At 61.7% G+C, this 18,089-nt stretch overlaps 6 protein-coding genes across 6 annotated transcripts; 4 read left to right on the top strand and 2 right to left on the bottom strand.

Moving 5' to 3' along the window:
* Positions 1-980: 980 nt before the first annotated feature.
* Positions 981-3,416, bottom strand: PLICBS_006269 (uncharacterized protein; the record flags this gene model as incomplete). The annotated part of the gene is made up of 1 exon (XM_018320045.2): positions 981-3,416. One exon carries the CDS (start codon positions 3,414-3,416, stop codon positions 981-983), a length of 2,436 nt encoding a protein of 811 aa, XP_018182519.2.
* Positions 3,417-6,228: 2,812 nt separating this feature from the next.
* On the top strand, positions 6,229-8,016 carry PLICBS_006270 (uncharacterized protein; the record flags this gene model as incomplete). Its single annotated transcript, XM_018320046.1, has 9 exons — positions 6,229-6,340; positions 6,403-6,510; positions 6,646-6,789; positions 6,845-6,892; positions 6,941-6,988; positions 7,219-7,311; positions 7,363-7,403; positions 7,461-7,621; positions 7,692-8,016. 9 exons carry the CDS (start codon positions 6,229-6,231, stop codon positions 8,014-8,016), a joined length of 1,080 nt encoding a protein of 359 aa, XP_018182520.1.
* Positions 8,017-9,601: 1,585 nt separating this feature from the next.
* On the top strand, positions 9,602-10,739 carry PLICBS_006271 (uncharacterized protein; the record flags this gene model as incomplete). The annotated part of the gene is made up of 2 exons (XM_018320047.2): positions 9,602-9,708; positions 9,974-10,739. 2 exons carry the CDS (start codon positions 9,602-9,604, stop codon positions 10,737-10,739), a joined length of 873 nt encoding a protein of 290 aa, XP_018182521.1.
* A 179-nt stretch (positions 10,740-10,918) lies between these two features.
* PLICBS_006272 (uncharacterized protein) lies at positions 10,919-12,341 on the bottom strand (the record flags this gene model as incomplete). The annotated part of the gene is made up of 2 exons (XM_018320048.2): positions 10,919-12,038; positions 12,220-12,341. 2 exons carry the CDS (start codon positions 12,339-12,341, stop codon positions 10,919-10,921), a joined length of 1,242 nt encoding a protein of 413 aa, XP_018182522.2.
* Positions 12,342-12,735: 394 nt separating this feature from the next.
* PLICBS_006273 (uncharacterized protein) lies at positions 12,736-13,232 on the top strand (the record flags this gene model as incomplete). Its single annotated transcript, XM_018320049.2, has 2 exons — positions 12,736-12,933; positions 12,990-13,232. 2 exons carry the CDS (start codon positions 12,736-12,738, stop codon positions 13,230-13,232), a joined length of 441 nt encoding a protein of 146 aa, XP_018182523.2.
* Positions 13,233-14,814: 1,582 nt separating this feature from the next.
* PLICBS_006274 (uncharacterized protein) lies at positions 14,815-17,782 on the top strand (the record flags this gene model as incomplete). Its single annotated transcript, XM_018320050.2, has 3 exons — positions 14,815-14,916; positions 14,979-17,618; positions 17,681-17,782. 3 exons carry the CDS (start codon positions 14,815-14,817, stop codon positions 17,780-17,782), a joined length of 2,844 nt encoding a protein of 947 aa, XP_018182524.2.
* Between the last annotated feature and the right edge of the window lie 307 nt (positions 17,783-18,089).

Here is an 18,089-nt window from a genome sequence, read left to right on the forward strand (position 1 = left end):
CCTGCGCTTGCCTTCCTGGAACAGGGCCGTCAACTCACTGTGGCCGTGGCCATGGCCTGGGGTGGGTGAGCGGGTGACCGAGCTGCTGCTCCAGTCTCACGCATGTTTGGCCCCGCGTACCTGTACTTCCACCACGGCCCTTTGGCACGTGGAGGGGGGAACACACACAACCTCCTCCCCCCATCCCCTCATCTGGAAACATCACGGCCGGCGCCAGCGCGGCCCCCCTTCGTCCCACTCACACTCACACTCACACACGCCCGCAGACGAAAAACCCACCTGCCATGGCCCGCAGCACACGGGCGCCGTCCAGTGTGGAGCGGGAGCTAAAAGGGAACCCTTGTCCGGTGAAAGCTCCCCAGCGTGTTTCCAAACGGTCATCAGATGGCGGGGCAAAAGAGCTCCATCCAGGTAGCAATGCTGGGGGCCCGCTTCTGCACGTCACCATGCTTTGCAGCTCGAACCAAGAGATTGTGCGATCTTGCCCTCGTCACGAACACTGGTCAGTCATCACTCGGAGAGCAACAGCAATTAACGTGAGCCAGAGGCTACCGTGAAATCCTCGCCCACAATCTATATCGCTCACGCTCGCTAAGCCCACAAGATCGACGAGAAACGCAAGAAGAGGGAAAAATAGACAGCAATCAAGAGCAAACATCGGTGCAGATCCAAGGCCCCATTTCCGTACAGATACATGTTGAAGTTGAGGTGGAATCCTCGTCCACGGCGGGGTATCACATGCCGTCTCCGCCCTGCGCACAACTGGTGCCGTGAGTCGGAGGGCTCCAACACATCATGTTCCATTCTCCATGCCCTTCCAATTTTGCCCACCCGGACCGTAATATCGGCCCGCCGAGTCCACATAACGAAACGCCTCGCAACATGTAACGGAGGCAAACGAAACAAAAATAAAAACAAGGCTGTAACGGGCAGTCGTCGGGTGTTAGGAAAGTCCGTATCTGGTAAAGGCTGGCCGAATCTCAGCCGCCCACTGTAATTGCGTCGTCGCTGTCGAAGCGATGCAAGGCGCGTGGCGGCCGGCCGACCTGTCCGTCCGATGCTGCCCTTGACATCTCTGGGGTCCCTAGCCGCGACGAGTAGTCAGAGCCGAGGGTGGTGAAGCGATGGCCTGGATCCTCGCCCTCCGTCAAGTCCACCGTATTGTCACGCCACCAATAGAATATGACATCGTGTTGCCATCGCCAAAGGTTCCGAATCTTGAGCGACCGGCTCGAGATGAAGGTCGAGTGGAGGAGCTGCACGTTGAGCCGCGACATCCTCAGTTGCTGAAGCAGCCACCGGTTCACAAAGTCGCCTGTGCCTCCACCGTCTTGCCCGCGGGCAAAACTGTCGATAGAATATTCTTTGGCGGCCAGCCGCTGCCTGTCTCGCTTTTGAGGATCGTCGTCGGGTAGGGCCGCAGCCGTCGTGTAGGCCTTCAGCGACGTCTGCGGCTCAGGCTCAGCCAAGACGTGGTTGGGTTGCGATACGAGCTCCGGGAACACGTCATGGGCCAGTGACTTGTGCTTTGCAAGAATCGAACTCTCATCGTCGAGCTCCATGTCGTCGAACTTGGTGTTCGGATCCAATGCGTACGCCATGCGCAGCGACATATGTTTGCGCATGACGCCCTTATCCTCGCAAGCCTTCTTGAGATGTCGGACCCTGTTTTCCAACTTGGCGACCTCGCCCCTCATCCTCGCTTCCTCAGCGGGAAACTCTTCGAAAAACTCCTCCATGTCTTGTGTGGTCGACTTTCCTGTTGTTTTCTTGAGCTCGGCCTCGAACTCGTACTGGTGGTTCACGTAAAACAAGTCCTCCAGCTCTTCCCTCGCATTCTCCAGGTCGCCCACTGCAGACGTGAGCTTCACGTAGAGAGGATGGACATCTTCAAGCGCTTTGTCCGCAGCAATGCCACGCAACTCGATCGGTAAGTCGGGCGTCTTGTCGAGCGAGTCCTCGGAGGTGATAGATCTTGGTGCCCGATGTGCTTTGGTTTGTCCAGCAGCCAGTAGACTAAAGAATCGCGTCTCGAGGCCATTGAGCTGTTTTTCTTCGTCGTCCATCATCTGTTCAAGGGTCTCGTAGTCTGATTCTCGGGCGTGATACTCGTCTCGCAAGTCTTGCATGTCGGCCACCCGACTGTCCAGTACCCGAATCGAGGTCTGGAGTATCCCGCGTTGGCTCACGAGCATGGGGCGGATGAGGCTCATAAACGCATTATCCGCATCGTTCCGCTGGCGTCGCAAGCGTCGCAGCTCTTGTCGCCGCTCGGCCATTTGCGCCTTAATCTCACCGAGCCGTGCCCTCTTTTCCTTGAGCTGCTGCCACAGAAGCTCTACCTCTGCGTATGATGAGACGTCCGAGGCCACGGACTCGATATCCGGCGAGGGCGCCTCCCCGGCATCCTTGCTCAATCCGGTGCCGTCCGATCGCGTACGCATAGGGCTCTGTGATTTTTCGTATTGAGAGACCCAACTCTTGATGCGGTTCGTCGCTAGGGACCTGCTCCGCGGTACTGACGGGAAGCTCTTCGGAGGCGCGGGAAACGAGGGAGGGAACTGGCGGGCATTGCGATAGGCGACAGGATCCTCTTGCGACGATGAGTCGGAGCTCCATGATGTGTCTTCGAGCCGCTGCCTCGATGACAGCGAAGAATCGGAATATTCGCTCCGACTTTGAGGACGACGCGGCTCCCCTCCGTTTGTTGTGGCGCTGTTTAGAGACCGTGTCTGCTGAAACGTGAGAGCCGTAGGATTGGTCCGAGGCAGAGGCAGCGAGCTCGACAAAGACCCCTGGGGAAGGCCAGACAGACCATATAGTTGATTCAAAATTGGAACGGTGGGAGGCGGCGGCGGAGGCGGCGGCATGGGGCCGTGCTCGTCCGTAAATCTCGTCCCGTATCGAGCAAAGGGAGGCGGGGGAAGATAGGGCGGTGGTAGTTGGTTCGATTCGGCCGGTTGCCGATACTGTGGTGTGCTGCAGTCGCGGGTATCTGTATCATCATCGACGGGTCGGGGAGGGAACTCGGCGCCGGACGACTTGGTCGGGTAACCAGGCTGAAAGATGCCTGCTGGCGGCGGAGGAACAGGCGGCGCTGGCAGGTCAAGCACTCGACCTGCGAAGGGCGCTCGAAGAATGCCTGGCAGCGACGCTCGCGGCGGCGGCGGCGGCACCGGGTCGGGCGTCGTGACTCTGCTCGACGCGGTGGACGCGTCGCTGGCGAGGCGCCAACCATCGCTGCCTTTCATGTCGTCGTCGCCATGAGACGATGCGGTTGTGGCGAAGTGGGAGTGGGATACGGACACATCCGTGTCGCGGTCGTTGTCGAAGTCAACGTCGAGGGCGTCGACGGGAGAGGCCATGGCGTCGAAGCGCGGCACCAGGCTGGCAGGACTGCAAACGGCGGTTTCCATGGAGGGCGGACTGGGCGACGGCTGCTGGTGGCCGTCGTCATCGTCGCACCGCAACAGAGCGCAGCGTCGGCGTCGGCGTGGGTGTCAGCGGCAGCGACAAGGAACGGCCATGTCTTGGAACAACCTGAGGCACGCGAGTCCTCGGGGGCGGCGGGACGTGAGTCGTCGGGGAGTGTCGAATGAAGAGCTGGGTCAGGCCATGAGGCGTGCAAAGCAAAGTACCTTACATGCCAGAGAGCGGGAGGGAGGTGGTGGTGCTGCTGTTCCGAGGTTCCCTTTCCAGCAGGGGCAGCCAGGCTTCGGTCAACCTCACACGCGCGGCGCTCGCCTGGGAAGGCCTGTCTGGCAGCCCGGGGGGGACACTTGTGCTCTTACGGCCCGCGGTGAGACTGCGGCTCCAAGGTGAGGCCGGCTCAGGCACGGCAGGACAGGGAGGCGAGACGTCTCACGCACGGCGACGGGAAGCTGGTCGGTCGGGCTCCAACGTCGAGTCCAGCTGTCATTTCCTCGGGCGTCATCTGCAGCCGGGGGGACCTGCCAGTCAGTGAGTGAGCAATGCGGCCGGTGTGCCGCCTCGCTTTGACCGCTGGAAGGCGGTGCCTCGCGCCGCGAGGGTGTCTCAGAGGGCCGTAGGCGCGCGGGCGCGATGGTTGGCTAGGAGCAGAGAATGGATGGGATGGATGGGATGGATGGCAGGGTCTGGGACAGATTGATTGCCTTGGTTGCAAAGTTACTGTACGAGGTGCAGCGCAGCGCAGCGCAGTAATCGCAATGCACCAAGCCCAGCTGCGTCGCCGCGCAACAACCGAGCGCCTGTGACTGGTCGCTTCCGGGCGGTGCGGCGCTCTGGGGGCTGCCCCGGACCCGACAGAGATCCATGGATCCCTGCCCCGTGCGCCAGCTGCCAACTGAGCTTACGCTGCAAGCGCAGCCACGGCGAGCAATGGATGGACGATGGAATGGAACATCCATGGCGAGCAGGGCATGGATAAGGTAGCTCCCAGCTTGGGGTTCCATGGCATGGAAGGTTGGCCGCGATTGATGCGCGGGGCGGGCGGGGGCCGTGGGCCCACGGAGCACCCTGGAGCTCGGGCGCTACAGCGGGCTCCAGCGACGGACCGTCTGCATCAAAGCGCCGTCCGCCTGGCGGACGTTGAGAGGTTCCAAGGTTCCTCCCAAATCAGGGCCCTCATCAGTGGGCATCGACTGCTGGACCCACTGAGGTCGGGTGCTGGACTGGCCGGGAGGCTTGAAGCAGGAGGACGGGTAGTGGGCCTTTCCCGGCGCCACAGGGGGGTGGAGGCGGTGGTTGCGCCAATCCCAGGCGGGCACCCGGGCAGCTAGCGCCGCCCCCTCTTGTCTGAGGTGGTCCTCCCAAAGCCTCCCCATCCATGAATGTCACTCTACCTCGACGGCATCACCAACGTGGCCACCATTGAGCCGGCGCCCTGGACGACTCATCCCGCCCAAACGGGGCATCAAACAAGCAACCACGCAAATGGGACGTGAAGCCGTCGCCGCCGCCGGCAGGCGGGTCCGTGATGCCCTGAGCTGCGCGAATCTGCAAAGCGGGAGGACACGCCCGGAACAGGGACGCAACGAGCCGGAGAACAGATGGGAGCACGTCCGCACCGTCCATGGCGGTGGGACGCGCCCGCGCCCGCCATGCGGCATGCGAATGGCACCACGCGCCAACCATCGCCCGTCCTCGATCAGCCCACGGTGCCGAGCCATCGGACGGACCTGGGGGACGGAACCGTCGCCCAGCACGCGCACCATACGGCCCGCCTTAGGCTGCTCCGCCGCCCGTGCTTTAGACCATCTGGGCGACTCCAGGCCCCAGGGTGCAACGTTCGTCGGGCTAGCCAACGCAATGTACGGGCGCTGTGGGCAGGGGTCGGGCATGCTGTGCAACGTCGACGAGTCGGGGCATGATGGACCTGCTGGAATCGGGTCGCGTCTGCGCATTGCGCATCTCGGGGGCCCTCGTTTTCGATTTGTTTGCTGACGGCGCCTGAGCAAAGCCAGCCTCCGCAACGGCAGGGCAAAAGAGGCGTCAGGACAAGCCACCGGGCACCGACGACAACGAAGCCCAGCGAGGCGCACGCACATGCCACGGCCCAATTCACAACTCGATCCCGCGCCAGCTCTGGGGCGCGGCCACTGCCGCTGGCCCGGCCGACTGGGCTGGGCGAGCGACGGACGGGCTCGTGGTGCGGCATCCACCCCTCCATCCGACGACGACCCCATCCTATCCAACCGTGGCCGACTCGTCTCGTCTCTGGCGCGCAGATTGATGCCGTCAACCCACTCGCGCTCCACGGGCCTGCAGCTCCCCCGTTGCCAGCCAACCCACGCCGCCGCCGCACGCGAACAGCCAGAAGAGGGGAAGGCCAGCAGAGACAGGTGGCCCACGGGCCGGCCCAGTTCCCCAGTCTAGCCGTACATGCTCGTCGCTGCAACAGCGTCCGTGGGGAGCGAGACGGGCCCTCCCCTCCTCCCCTCGGCGCAGCCGTGATTATTCGTCGTTCGCCGGCGCATGCTATTTGTACGGAGTACTTCTCCTCACTTGAGCCGCATCGTCTCTTGTCCTCCTACAAGAACACCTCCCTGCCGTGCCCGACCGCCGGCGCCCTTGTTTGTGGTTTTCCCCCTTCTCGCCTCTGCGTCCGCTACCCTCGTCCCTGGCTCCCCGTGGAGCTCAAGGTAGAGCGGCTGACTCCCTCGGGGTGCCCTCGGTGCCTTTGGTGCCTCCGCGCTCGTCCTCGCGCATCCGAGTCTGGGCGCCGGCAGCCCAGCGCAAGATGCCACCATGCACAAGCACAAGGAAAAGTCAAAGGCTCACTCACCGTGGGGTGCTTGGTCGGAATGGGTCTGGGACGACGCGAGCGGCCGCCACTACCGGGTACGCCAGGATATAAATGGTGCGCGCCGTCACTGCCGCTCTCTGCTCGATCATGTCGCACTGACCGTTGGCCGCCAACAGGTAACCTCGACTACGACTGGGCTGCGCCGCAGGCGACGCCGCGAGATATAGGACATCTCGCGCGGGACTTTGAGCATCTCTCGACAACAGACTCCTACGAGCAGCAGAGTACGTTGTCCTTTGCTGCATGGCCTGGATGGGCGGACGGCCTGGCGGACCGGTCTTGAGGCGGCCGCTTCACGGCGCTCCATCCCGTCGCACAGATGCTCGTGGAACAGCGCTGACCCTGCGTCTATCAAACAGCGGGGGAATACACCGTCTCCAGCGGCGCCGACGACAAGAGGTCGGGCAAGTCCAAGAGCAAGGGTTCATCGAAGCACGGGTCGCACAAGCGCAGCGATGAGGCCGGCACCGGGTCCAGCCATGCTGGCTATGCCGATCAGAGATGTCAGTCGACTACTCACGTCATACCAGCGCAGCCGTACTGACGATATTCCCGCAGACGAGTACACTGACGAGGCCGCCGGCAACTACTACCCGCAGTCATCAGGTGCGTCCAAGCCGAACCCGCGGCGGTGCCGCTAGCTGATGGTCACAGATCCGCGGACATCAGGTGCATATGGCAGCGCAACGCAGGCCTACACGAGTAAGCCACCCCAACGTCACGACAAGTATTGCAAGATTAACAGAGAGGAAAGTGGCCTCCCAAAGCAACAGTCATGACCCGAGAGGCGACGAGGAAATGCAAGCCGCCATGGCGGCAAGCCATGCAATGTATTACAGTCAGCCCCAGAGCGGCGCGGAGTCCTCTGCGGCAGCATACGGTCAGGCTCCTGTAATACCACCACTACTCATACACTGAACAAGGTGATTCAGGGGCATATTACGAGGAGGAGGACGAGGGACCACCCACGCCCAAACCGCGAATTACTGCCGAGGAAGAATTGTTGGCCGAGGAGATGGACCCTCGTACGTAGCCGCGGCGGCGATGTCTGACGATCTGCGGCTAATAGGATGCAGGCTACCGAGTAGAGCACTCGGTCAAATTCCAACCCGGAGAGGTATGTCGACGTAGGTGCCCCGACCAAAGTTCGCTCTTGCTGATGGCGACGTCTCAGATCTTCAAGGTGCACTGGTCCGAGCCGCAAGGCGCTGGCAACGACTACGCACCGAGTGTGTCAGGCAGAGAGGAGATACAGAACAAGTTTGGCACCAAGTTCTTTGTCGGATTCCGCCGCTTCATAGTGGTTGCCAGCGACCTCGGCCACAGCACCTGCGTGTAGGTGATTCCTGGCGCGAGCGACGGTGCCGCGCATGGCCTGCATGCATGCAGCTGACGTGAATGACAGACCCATCCTCACATACGGCGGCAAGGGGTGCAAGAAGAAGGGCGTCAAGCCAGCCAAGCACGGCATCATCTACGAGCGCGGGCACAAGGCGCGTCTACTAGACAAGGAGCCGGCGCTGGGGTTCCCGCCCGTCAAGGTGCAGATGACGGAAGAGGGCGAGAGGCTGTCCAAGGAGTCCCGGGTCAACTACTCGAAGCTGGTGACGGTGGAGCACAACGTCAAGGTCTTCTTCATCGGGTCCATCGTGGGCGACGACTGGGAGCTGGTGCAAGACGCCGTCAACCAATGCTGGGATCAGAAGAACCGCCACAAGAGGAGGAGGTGAGCGAGGGCAGAGAGGCCCGCGACCGACACGTTTCTTTTCCTAGGGTCTGATTTCCATCTTTGCGGTTGCTGGCCTCGACGGCACCGCGAGTGATATATACGTTTGCTCGGAGAGAGCGGAGACGGGGCCATGCATGCATCGGGCTCGTCTCTCGGAATGGAACCCGAGCCGCGCACCAACGCCCACCACCGCGCGGGCCTCGCCAGAGGGTACGGGGCGTTTGCTGCCTCGTGCAACGCGGGTTTGCAAGGGTCGGGCGAGGAGCGCAGCCGGGGAGATGTAGCGGATGCGATGGGGGCCCAACAGGCCGCCATTCGTACCACTACGGCACTGATGATTTTACGGCGCGAACGGGGAGCAGAGGCAGGTCAGATTGGTCGACGGCGCCGTTCGTGTTCCGGATGTTGGTTGGCAAGTCGCCGAGTTGGCGCATGCATGGGAGGACGGACGTGTGGCGACACAGGACACATGGTGACAGGCGAGGAGGAGAGGTTCCCCATCTATGCGCGAGAGCATGAGTTTTCCTAACGTGGCACGCAGCCGGCAGAATGATGCTTTTCCTTTTTGGCTTTGTGTTTCTCTCTATGATACAGTACAGTATGTCGATAAGATTGTGACCTCGGGCCGCCTGTCCTTCCTGTGGCCGAAGTAACTAACTACAAGCCATTGATGATGAATTGCGGCCGCCGTCCAGTCGGCGCTGGAGATGGTTCCAAATCGGGCACCATCCCCCGTCTTTCTTCCCCAGCGGCGATACTTGTCCACCCCAGCCTGTGCCGCGTGGGTTGCAAGTACCTGGATTTAGCGCCGTCCATCCCCACACCCGGGAGATGGTTGTGCCTCGGCATCCTCCCCCAGGCGGCGCGCGCGAGCGCCCCTCCCCCTCTCCCGATCGCTGGGAAGGGTTTGGGAAGCGCACCTCATCGCCCAAGGTTAACCGGCTCCCACTGGTGCGTGCGCCGAGGCCCTTTTTCCTCATTGATAGGTAGGTTTTGAGGGGCACCTCCGTTCGCGCAACCGCCACGGAGTTTGGGGACAAAGCTGGGGGTGCGCGAGCCCATAGCCGGCGCAGGTAGTCAGTGAGTGGCCCGCCGACCGCGCGCCTCGGCCGTGGTCCTCCCGGGCCGGTCTACGGGGTTTTAATATCGAATCCGTCCCCCTCCCCTCCAAGAGCTCCGACGGAACGTTCTTCAACCTTTGTCCTCGTGCTCGCTCGCATTCCAAATCTCAAATCACACATCCATATCCCTTCCATTTTGTGAGAGCCTCGCGTCGCACAAGTCACTTCTCGTCTGCAGGACCTAGCCTACCTACCTGCGCACGTCGTGCACCGAAAACAAGACCGGCACACCTGTCGTTGTGCGCCCGCCGCCGCCTTGCGTCGATCCGATTGTCCGCGCCCCTTCGAGTTCGACCAACCGGCTCGCTGCACGCTGCTGGTCTTGCTTGCTTGATTGCTTGCTTGCTTCTCCTCTCTCTCCGGTAGACGGGGCACAGCACAGAGCTCGTGACACATAGGCTCTCGCACATACGCACACACGTACATACGCGCACGCGCATATACGCATCCACACACACAGACACAATGGCAGAGGCACAGCTCCACGACTTCCCGTCGCTCTTCTCCCTCAAGGGCAAGGTGGCCGTCGTCACCGGCGGCTCGCGCGGCCTCGGCCTGCACGCCGCTTCCGCGTACGACATCCCCCTCCTCCCCCTTTCTGAGTCCTCCCCCGTGGAAACCTACAGTCTGCTGCCCCCACGCACTCCCTCTGTCTCTCTCTCTCTCTCTCTCACGCTTCCCCAACACTCCCCTTGCTCTGCGCTGGGGAAGTGGAGTCCCTTAGTGGAGACGCAAGGAGGAAAGTAGGGAAGCAGGAAAGAAGACACAGAGAAGGGGGGGCAATTATACGAAGACGAATGAGAAGAAGAGGTGAAAAGCTAACAAGTGGTCTGGCAGCTTCCTGCAAGCCGGCGCCTCCACCGTCTTCATCTCCTCGCGCAAGGCGTCCGCCTGCGACGAGGCCGTCGCCGCGCTCAACGCGCTCCCCAACCTCGCCCCGGGCGCGCGCGCCGTCGCCGTTCCCGCCGACTCGAGCACGCAGGCCGGCGTCGCCGACCTGCTCGCCCAGGTGCGCCGCCACACCGACAAGGTGGACATCCTCTTCGCCAACGCGGGCGCCACCTGGGGCGAGGCCTTTGACGCGCACCCGGACAAGGCCTTCGCCAAGGTCATGGACCTCAACGTCAAGGCCGTCTTCAACACCATCCGCGACTTCACGCCCCTGCTGGAAAAGGCCGCCGCCCAGAGCCCCGCGGGGGAGCCCAGCCGCGTCATCATCACGGCCAGCGTCGCCGGCCTCGGCATCGGCACCATCGGCAAGCAGGGCACCTACGGCTACTCGGCCAGCAAGGCCGCCGTCATCCACCTCGGCCGCAACCTCGCCGTCGAGCTCGGCCCCCGCCACATCACCGTCAACTCCATCTGCCCGGGCTTCTTCCCCAGCAAGATGTCCAACGGCCTGCTCGAGATCTCGGGCGGCGCCGACAAGGCCGCCGAGGGGAACCCCATGGGCCGCCTCGGACGGCCCGAGGACATTGCCGGCATCGTCGTCTACCTCGCCAGCAGGGCCGGCTCCCACGTCAACGGCGAGGCCATTGCCATTGACGGCGGCGCGGTGTGGTCTCGCGGTGAGCTCATGCGGCCCGGTGAGGCCAAGCTGTAGGATAGATAGCTGAGCTATGCGTGTACGAATTTGGAACCTGAGCCTCCATGGTGGCCACATTGGCGAATCGAGTCTATTTCTATTTTCATGCACGCTATGATGCCATACTGTATCGGCCTGGCGCCCTCACTGTGAACGCTCCATTCCATAATCTACGCCCGCCAGTCTGTCGTCCCGCTTCATGTTGTGACCGCAGCCGGCTTGCGCGCCACCCATGCGCTGGCTTTGTACACCGTCTGCAGCATGCTCTCGCTGTCCTGGATGTACGGCGCCTCAATGCCGTCTTGCTGCCACTCGACCTCGAACCCCAGCTTCCCCAGCAGAGCCATCACCTCGTCGTTGGACAGCTCGAAGCTCCCTGGGTCCGCAATGCCCGAGGAGTTCTTGAGGTCGTGTTGGCCGTCGCCGTCGTCATCTGTGCCGTGATTCCCCGGCGGGTTGTGTTCAAAGTGCCACAGCAATGGTCCGATGTTGATCAGCACGCCGCCGGGGCGGAGGCAGTGGTAGATGACCTCGAGGTACCGTATCAGGTTAGGCGCCGTGTCGAGGAAGAAGACGCTTGCGACCGCGTCGTACGCCTCTTGGTGGGCGTCGTCGCCGTACAGGCAGAGGAAGTCGGCCGCGCACATGGACATGCCCCCCACGGTCTGGCTGTCGGCGGCGAGGGTCGTTGCGGGGTGGATGTCGGGGACCTTGTACCCGCGGAGGTGGTTCGCCCGCGTGAGGTGGTTCGAGAAGGTGTGTACCCAGGGGTATATCGTGTGCTTCCCCGCGGCCTGGCACTCGTTGAGGATGTATGACGACGCCATGAGCTGATGGTATGAGATCTCGTTGCCCTCCGCCACGTACCCGCTGCGGCACAGCTCAAACACCAGCCTCCCCAGGCCCGCGCCCGGAACCAGCACCTTGAGGGGTCCGCTGTCCGGCAGCCGCGTCCTCTCCCGCTCCATGGCCCGCATGACCGGGCCGTAGCAGGCTTCCCGCTCCGCCGCACCCTCTTCCGTCCAGTCGCGGTAGAACTGGCGGATCGTGCTCCTGGCCTTGTCAATGTCGGAGTGCTTAGCCACGCCAACCCACTCCTGCGGCATCGATGCCAGGGATCGGAAGGCCGTCAGCCCGACCTCAACAATGGCACGGGCCAGCTCGGCATTGGAGTCTATGGCATCGTCCACCTTGTCCAGCGTCTCGAGGAAGTTGAAGGGTTTGTCTGCGAGGAGCTTCCAGTGCGCCTGTGGGAGGGCATAGAATGAGCGCCGGCGGAGATGGGTGAGGTTGAAGTGTGCTGCTTTGGCGTATTGCCTGTGGCTTCTCAGCGAAGAACTTGCACTGAAGAAAGCGGGAGCAAGCGGATGAATGTAGTGACGGGACTCGCGTCATCCAAAGTGTCATGTGTTACTTTGCAAGTCTGGTCTGGGAACACTGCTTCTCACCATCACCTTCCTCGCACCTCGCCTCCAAGCAGATGTGGCGCAGTACTCACGAGAAGGAATCCAGGGCGCAAAATATGACTCTGACTTCTTCGGGATCCTCGATGCTCTCCTCGACGCCGCTCCAGGCGTGGTCATCAGCCGCAGTTGGCTGCGACGCCGTTTCGTGGCTCATGGCAAGACGGTCAGACCGCTATTGTTGTCGTGGCTGGTAAAGTCGACGTGCTGAAAACGCCGTGTTCGAGTGAGCGCCACGGGGTATGCCGCAGGAACGCTGTTGCGTTGGGGCACAGAGACTAACGCGGACGAGTTGTGAAACTCAATGTCCCCACGGTGAGATGTGGTAATGTAGTAACGCTGGGGCGTGAGGGCGTCGCCGCTTCGCGGAGGAGCCTGTCGATCAATCCAATCAGGCAAGCCGGGCGGGAAGCGGGCCAATCATGTGATCTCAACGCTCCTGCATCAGCACCTCAATTCAACCACAGACGGCGGGAGAGCAACGGTGACAGACTGACACAGTCCTCTTCCTCGAATTGATTACGCAACGTCTTTGCAATTCAGACGCCAAGATGGACTCGGCAGCGGTCGCCGTCGAGGAGGGCCAGATAGCCGAGTTGTCCATCCCGCTGCCCAAATCGCTGGACACGCGCATCTACCTCCGCCTCTCCACACAGGCCAAGGCCATCCTGCTCTCCCTCACGACGGCGTCCCAGGACGAGCTCGCCGCCCCCAAGCCCATGGGCTCATTCGTCTACGCCCTGCCCGACGTATGTGGTCACTGCGACCCCTCCGTTCGCTGCAAGCATGTGCTAATTTCCCACAGCGCTTCAACGCCCAGCAGCCGCTCTCCACCACCCTCTTCTCCCATGAGCCGACAGTGGAGTTCACCACTCGCCTGGCCAAGCTCATCGCGCGGAGAGCCAATCTGCCAGCGTACGTCACCAACTCAATGAGCTTCGCCAACGCCGGGATGGGAGGTACCGTCGAGGAGGAGATGGAGGCCCTCAAGGGCATCGTTGAGGTGGTGCTGGCCCGGCTTCGAGACGCCGGAATGGTCTCCAAATAGGTGCCACGCAGCTTCCTCGACGAAAAGACTGGAGATGAAAGATGCCTTCTGCCCAGACCCATTGATGGGAGCGGTGAACGGCACGAGGTCGTCAGGACGGGGCAAGATGTGGTGCCACTCAACAGGGATGTACCACCGAAGCATTTATGCCCGCCTCACATCCCATGTGCTCGAAAAGAGAGCCTCTGCGATGGTTCCGACGCACGGAAATAGGCTTTGGGGAGATTTTTTGCCAGCTGCAGGTCTTGACGAAGGCCTTACGCATCGGCATCGGCAGTCGGATCCCCGACACTTCGAATCTCCATGCTCCATTTCGCCGGTGTCCTGCAGCTTTGACCTGCCTACTGTCGTCAAGCTGCGACGCCAAGATGCTCCGCCAGAGGCAATCAGGGGTCGCGAGTGGGACAGGCCATGGGTTTCGCTACGGCAACCAGGACTGATTGCGCTGAAGTTCGCCGCTCGTACTTTGCAGTATGTGCACGGGACGGGCTTTGAGCAACACCTACGAGAGAATAGTGCACCTAAGTTGCCGTATCGTGGCAATAGGTACTAAGGCATGGGCTTGGTGAGAGCGTCGTTATGTAGGGGAAACCATTCCGCTCTGGCGCCCGCATGCATGTTTCATCAAAGTGATCAGAGCCCCGCGCGGCTTCGCGATACGTACGCACAACTGGGGTTGCAGAGTTTGCCCATCAATCAGGCTTGGGTTGAGGTGCTGCTCAGGAGGACCCTCCAGTTGTTATTCGCCATAATCGGGTCGCGGCGGGGTAGCCGTGCTGAAGTAAGTTGAACCCTGAGGTGAGGTGTGCCACTCCGGGTCGGGTCCGGCCAGGCCAGGACCAGCCTCCAGTGGAAGGGAACGTGGAAGCCAGCAAACAGCGGCCACGGGCTCGGACAGAGCCCAGGGCAGCGAGGAAAAAAATTGCTGCCCTCCCTGGGGTACCTTCCACCCACTGCCAGCAAATGGGCGGCGGTTGCCCCCCATCCAATCCCCCCTCATGTCCCGCCCGCCGTCCAGCCAGTCGAGCGGCCGCAAATTTCCCACCTGCCCGCCGGGTTATCGTTATCGCACCCCGCCACCAATTTTGGCGGGCAAGTCGAGTCGTGCTACTCCCCGCCGGGGCCCAGAATCCCAGTGTCCAGACACAGGCCACTCCAAGGCGCACAGCTTTGGCTCCCTCCAACCTTGCCCGCATTCAACCCCAGGCCCCGAAACTCGACGCCCCCGGGAGATCGAGCGCCCCTCGCACATCGGGCGAAAGACACGGAATTCGTCATTTGCGGATCTCGCTGCTCTGCCCGTTGACTGCGCTTGAGGTGAGCGCCCCCCGCGGACACCTTGTAGTGTGGCCCCGCCATCGACGTCCGACCAAGCGACACCTCGAGGTGCGAAGCTGCTGCCGCCGTCTTTGGCGTCGCATGCCGGTCCGTGGCTGACTTGTGTCTCTCCAGGCTGGCCTTGCACGAGCTCGCGCGATAGACGCGGCCCTCTGGCCTTCCCTCCCCTCTGCCGTTTCGCGCGCCCTACTCGCCAAGCTCCTTGCGCAACGCCGACGCTCCGCCACGGCCACCACTTACAATCATGTCGTGGCAGCCCGCCCCCGAATCCCTGGGGCAGCTCGCTGCGTGCCTCAAGGACTCCCTCAGCGGCTTTGACAAGAATGCCCAGAAGCAGGCGGAAGTGGTGAGCTCCCCGTGTCGTCGCAGCCCCGTCGCAACGCACGTGCTGACCGGGTTCCCTGGCAGATGCTTGAGCAGGCCAAGTCCTCGCCCGACATTAACAACTATCTCGCCTACCTCTTCTCGAGCTCCCAGGTGCCCGATGGCCTGCAATGCAGCGAGCAAGACTACCACCTCGTGCGGTCCGCCGCCGGCATCATGCTCAAGAACAACGTCAAGGCAGAGTGGAAGTCCATCCCCGAGTCCAGCCTGCAGCTCGTCAAGCTCGCCGTCCCCCACGCCCTGCAGGATAAGAACGCGCAGATCAGGGGCTTTGCCGGAAACATTGCGACCGAGGTCATCAAAAAGGGCGGCCTGCTAGGTTGGCCCGACCTTCTCCCTCAGCTCCTCGACATGATTGGCAATACCAACGGCAACGTCTCCAGCGAGGGCCAAGAGGGCGCCATGTCGGCCATGGCCAAGATTTGCGAGGACAACGCCCGCATGCTGATGCGGGAGGTCAATGGCCAGCGACCCCTCAACTACGTCCTGCCCCAGTTCATTGCCGCCACTAAGAGTCCTCTGCCCAAGGTCCGGGTCGGGGCGCTGACAGCCATCAACGTCTTCACGCCGCGCGAGTCGCAGGCCATGCTCAACTCCATCGATGACCTCCTGCAACACCTCTTTGTTCTTGCTAGCGACGAGAGCATCGACGTTCGACGGCAGGTCTGCCGGGCTTTCGTCCACCTTATCGAGACTCGCCCCGACAAGCTCCAGCCCCACATTAATGGCCTTGTCGACTACATCATCTCGCAGCAGAGGAGCGAAGACGAGGACCTCGCCTGCGAGGCTGCCGAGTTTTGGCTTGCCGTTGGCGAGCACGAGGACCTGTGGAAGGCTCTCCAGCCCTACCTCGGCAAGATCATCCCCGTCTTGCTGGAATGCATGGTTTACAGTGGCGAGGACATCGCACTCTTGGGCGGTGACTCGGATGACGAGGAGGAAGAGGACCGACCCGAAGACATCATGCCCGCCTTTGCCAAGAAGACTCTCACAAGGGCCATCAACGGTGAAGGAACTGGTGGTGGAGACCTCTCCAAGGGCGGCGATGCCGGCTACACAAAGACCACTGGGATGCAGGACGACTTTGAGGAAGGCGAGATCGACGACGACGACGACTTCGATGACGGCGACGACGCCAATCCCGACGAGCGATGGACCGTTCGCAAGTGCTCCGCTGCGGCTCTCGACGTGTTCGCCCGTGACTTTCGCGGCGCCGTGTTTGAGGCCATCTTCCCGTACCTGTCGCAGAACCTCAAGCATAGCGAATGGCCCCAGCGCGAGGCTGCTGTCCTCGCCCTGGGTGCCGTGGCGGAAGGAGCTATGGACGTCGTGACTCCTCATTTGCCCGAGCTCATCCCGTATCTCATCTCCCTCCTCGAGGACAACGAACCGCTCGTCAGGCAAATCACCTGCTGGACCCTCGGACGGTACTCGGCGTGGGCGGCGAACTTGGAGGACCCAGCCCAGAAGGAACAGTACTTTGTGCCCTTGATGGACGGCATTCTGCGCAAGATGCTGGACAAGAACAAGAAGGTGCAAGAGGCCGGTGCCTCGGCGTTTGCCAACCTCGAGGAGAAGGCTGGCAAGCATCTGGAGCCATACTGCGGCCCCATCATCGTTCAATTTGTCCTCTGCTTCCAAAAGTATAAGGACCGCAACATGTACATCCTGTACGACTGCGTGCAGACGCTCGCCGAGCGCATCGGCCCCATTCTGGCGGCCCCCGAGCTGGCCGGCAAGCTCATGCCCGCTCTGATACGACGCTACAACATCATCTCGGACATTTCTCGCGAGGTTTTCCCGCTGCTCGAGTGTCTCTCGTATGTCGCCTTGGCCCTAGGCCACGCTTTCACCCCATACGCCGCGCCTATCTTCATGCGATGCGTCGACATCATCCACGCGAACCTGGAGCAGGCAATGGCCGCGGCGACAAACTCCACCTTTGAGCAGCCCGACAAGGACTTTCTCATCACCAGCCTGGACCTGATGAGTGCCATTATCCAAGCTTTGGAAGACGAGAAGTCCGCCGAGCTTGTCAAGAGCTCGCCCCAACCTTTCTTTGAGCTCCTTAGCTTCTGCATGGAAGATCCGACGGACGAAGTGCGACAATCGGCGTATGCCCTCCTCGGAGACTGCGCCAAGTACGTCTTCCCTCAGCTGCAGCCTCACCTCCCGGCCATGGTCCCGATCCTGCTGAAGCAGCTCGACATGGACAACGTTTTGGATGAAGAGATGGATAGCGGCTTTGGCGTCATCAACAATGCCTGTTGGTCAGCCGGCGAGATCGCCATGCAGCACGGCAAGGGCATGGGACAGTGGATCCCAGAGCTTCTGCAGCGGTTCGTCGAGGTCATGACAAACCCCCGAGTGCCTAAGGGTCTCACGGAGAATGCCGCCATAGCCCTCGGCCGGCTTGGCCTGCACAACTCGGAGCTTCTGGCGCCTGCGCTGCCGACTTTTGCGGAAGACTTCCTCGGCGCCATCCAGGAAGTCGACCCGTCTGAGGAAAAGGCCACTGCCCTCAAGGGCTTCTCCATGATTGTGGGCCAAAACCCGCACGCCATGGAGAAGGTCCTGCTGGATTACTTTGCCGCTATTGCACAGTACCAGGACATGAACCTCCGGAACCCCATCAAGCAGGAGCTGCATGAGGTGTTCCAGAACGTACGTCTCCCCTCGACTGCCCCGGCGCATCTCCGCGAGCGGACACTAACCTCACCCTCCAGGTCCTGAATGTGTACAAGCAAATGATCCCGCAGTTCAACGAATTCATCGGCCAGATGCGACCCCAGGACCAGCAGAGCCTGAAAGCGAACTACGCAATCTGAGTGAACGTCGACGCATCCGGTCATCACGTCGAAGTGCCCTGTTACGCGGAAAAAGTCGTATGGTTGGGGCCATTACTCTGAAAAGCGTGTTTTGGCGGGCGTGGGATAGAATCTTCTCTGTACATGGCTTTTCGCGGTGGAAATCGGGGGAAAGGGTGCACAAGGCCAAGGCAGCGCCATTGCTTGCTAGCTGCGTCACAATTGAAGGAAAACACGAGGCATGACTTTTGAATGACGAGGGCTGGGGGGTGTTGAAGTGCAGCGATATACCAAGCATGACGGTAGGACCGCGTGGCGATTGATCTTA

The sequence above is a fragment of the Purpureocillium lilacinum genome (genome assembly GCF_023168085.1).
Source record: "Purpureocillium lilacinum CBS 284.36 DNA, scaffold_4, whole genome shotgun sequence".
Taxonomy (NCBI): Eukaryota; Fungi; Ascomycota; class Sordariomycetes; order Hypocreales; family Ophiocordycipitaceae; genus Purpureocillium; species Purpureocillium lilacinum.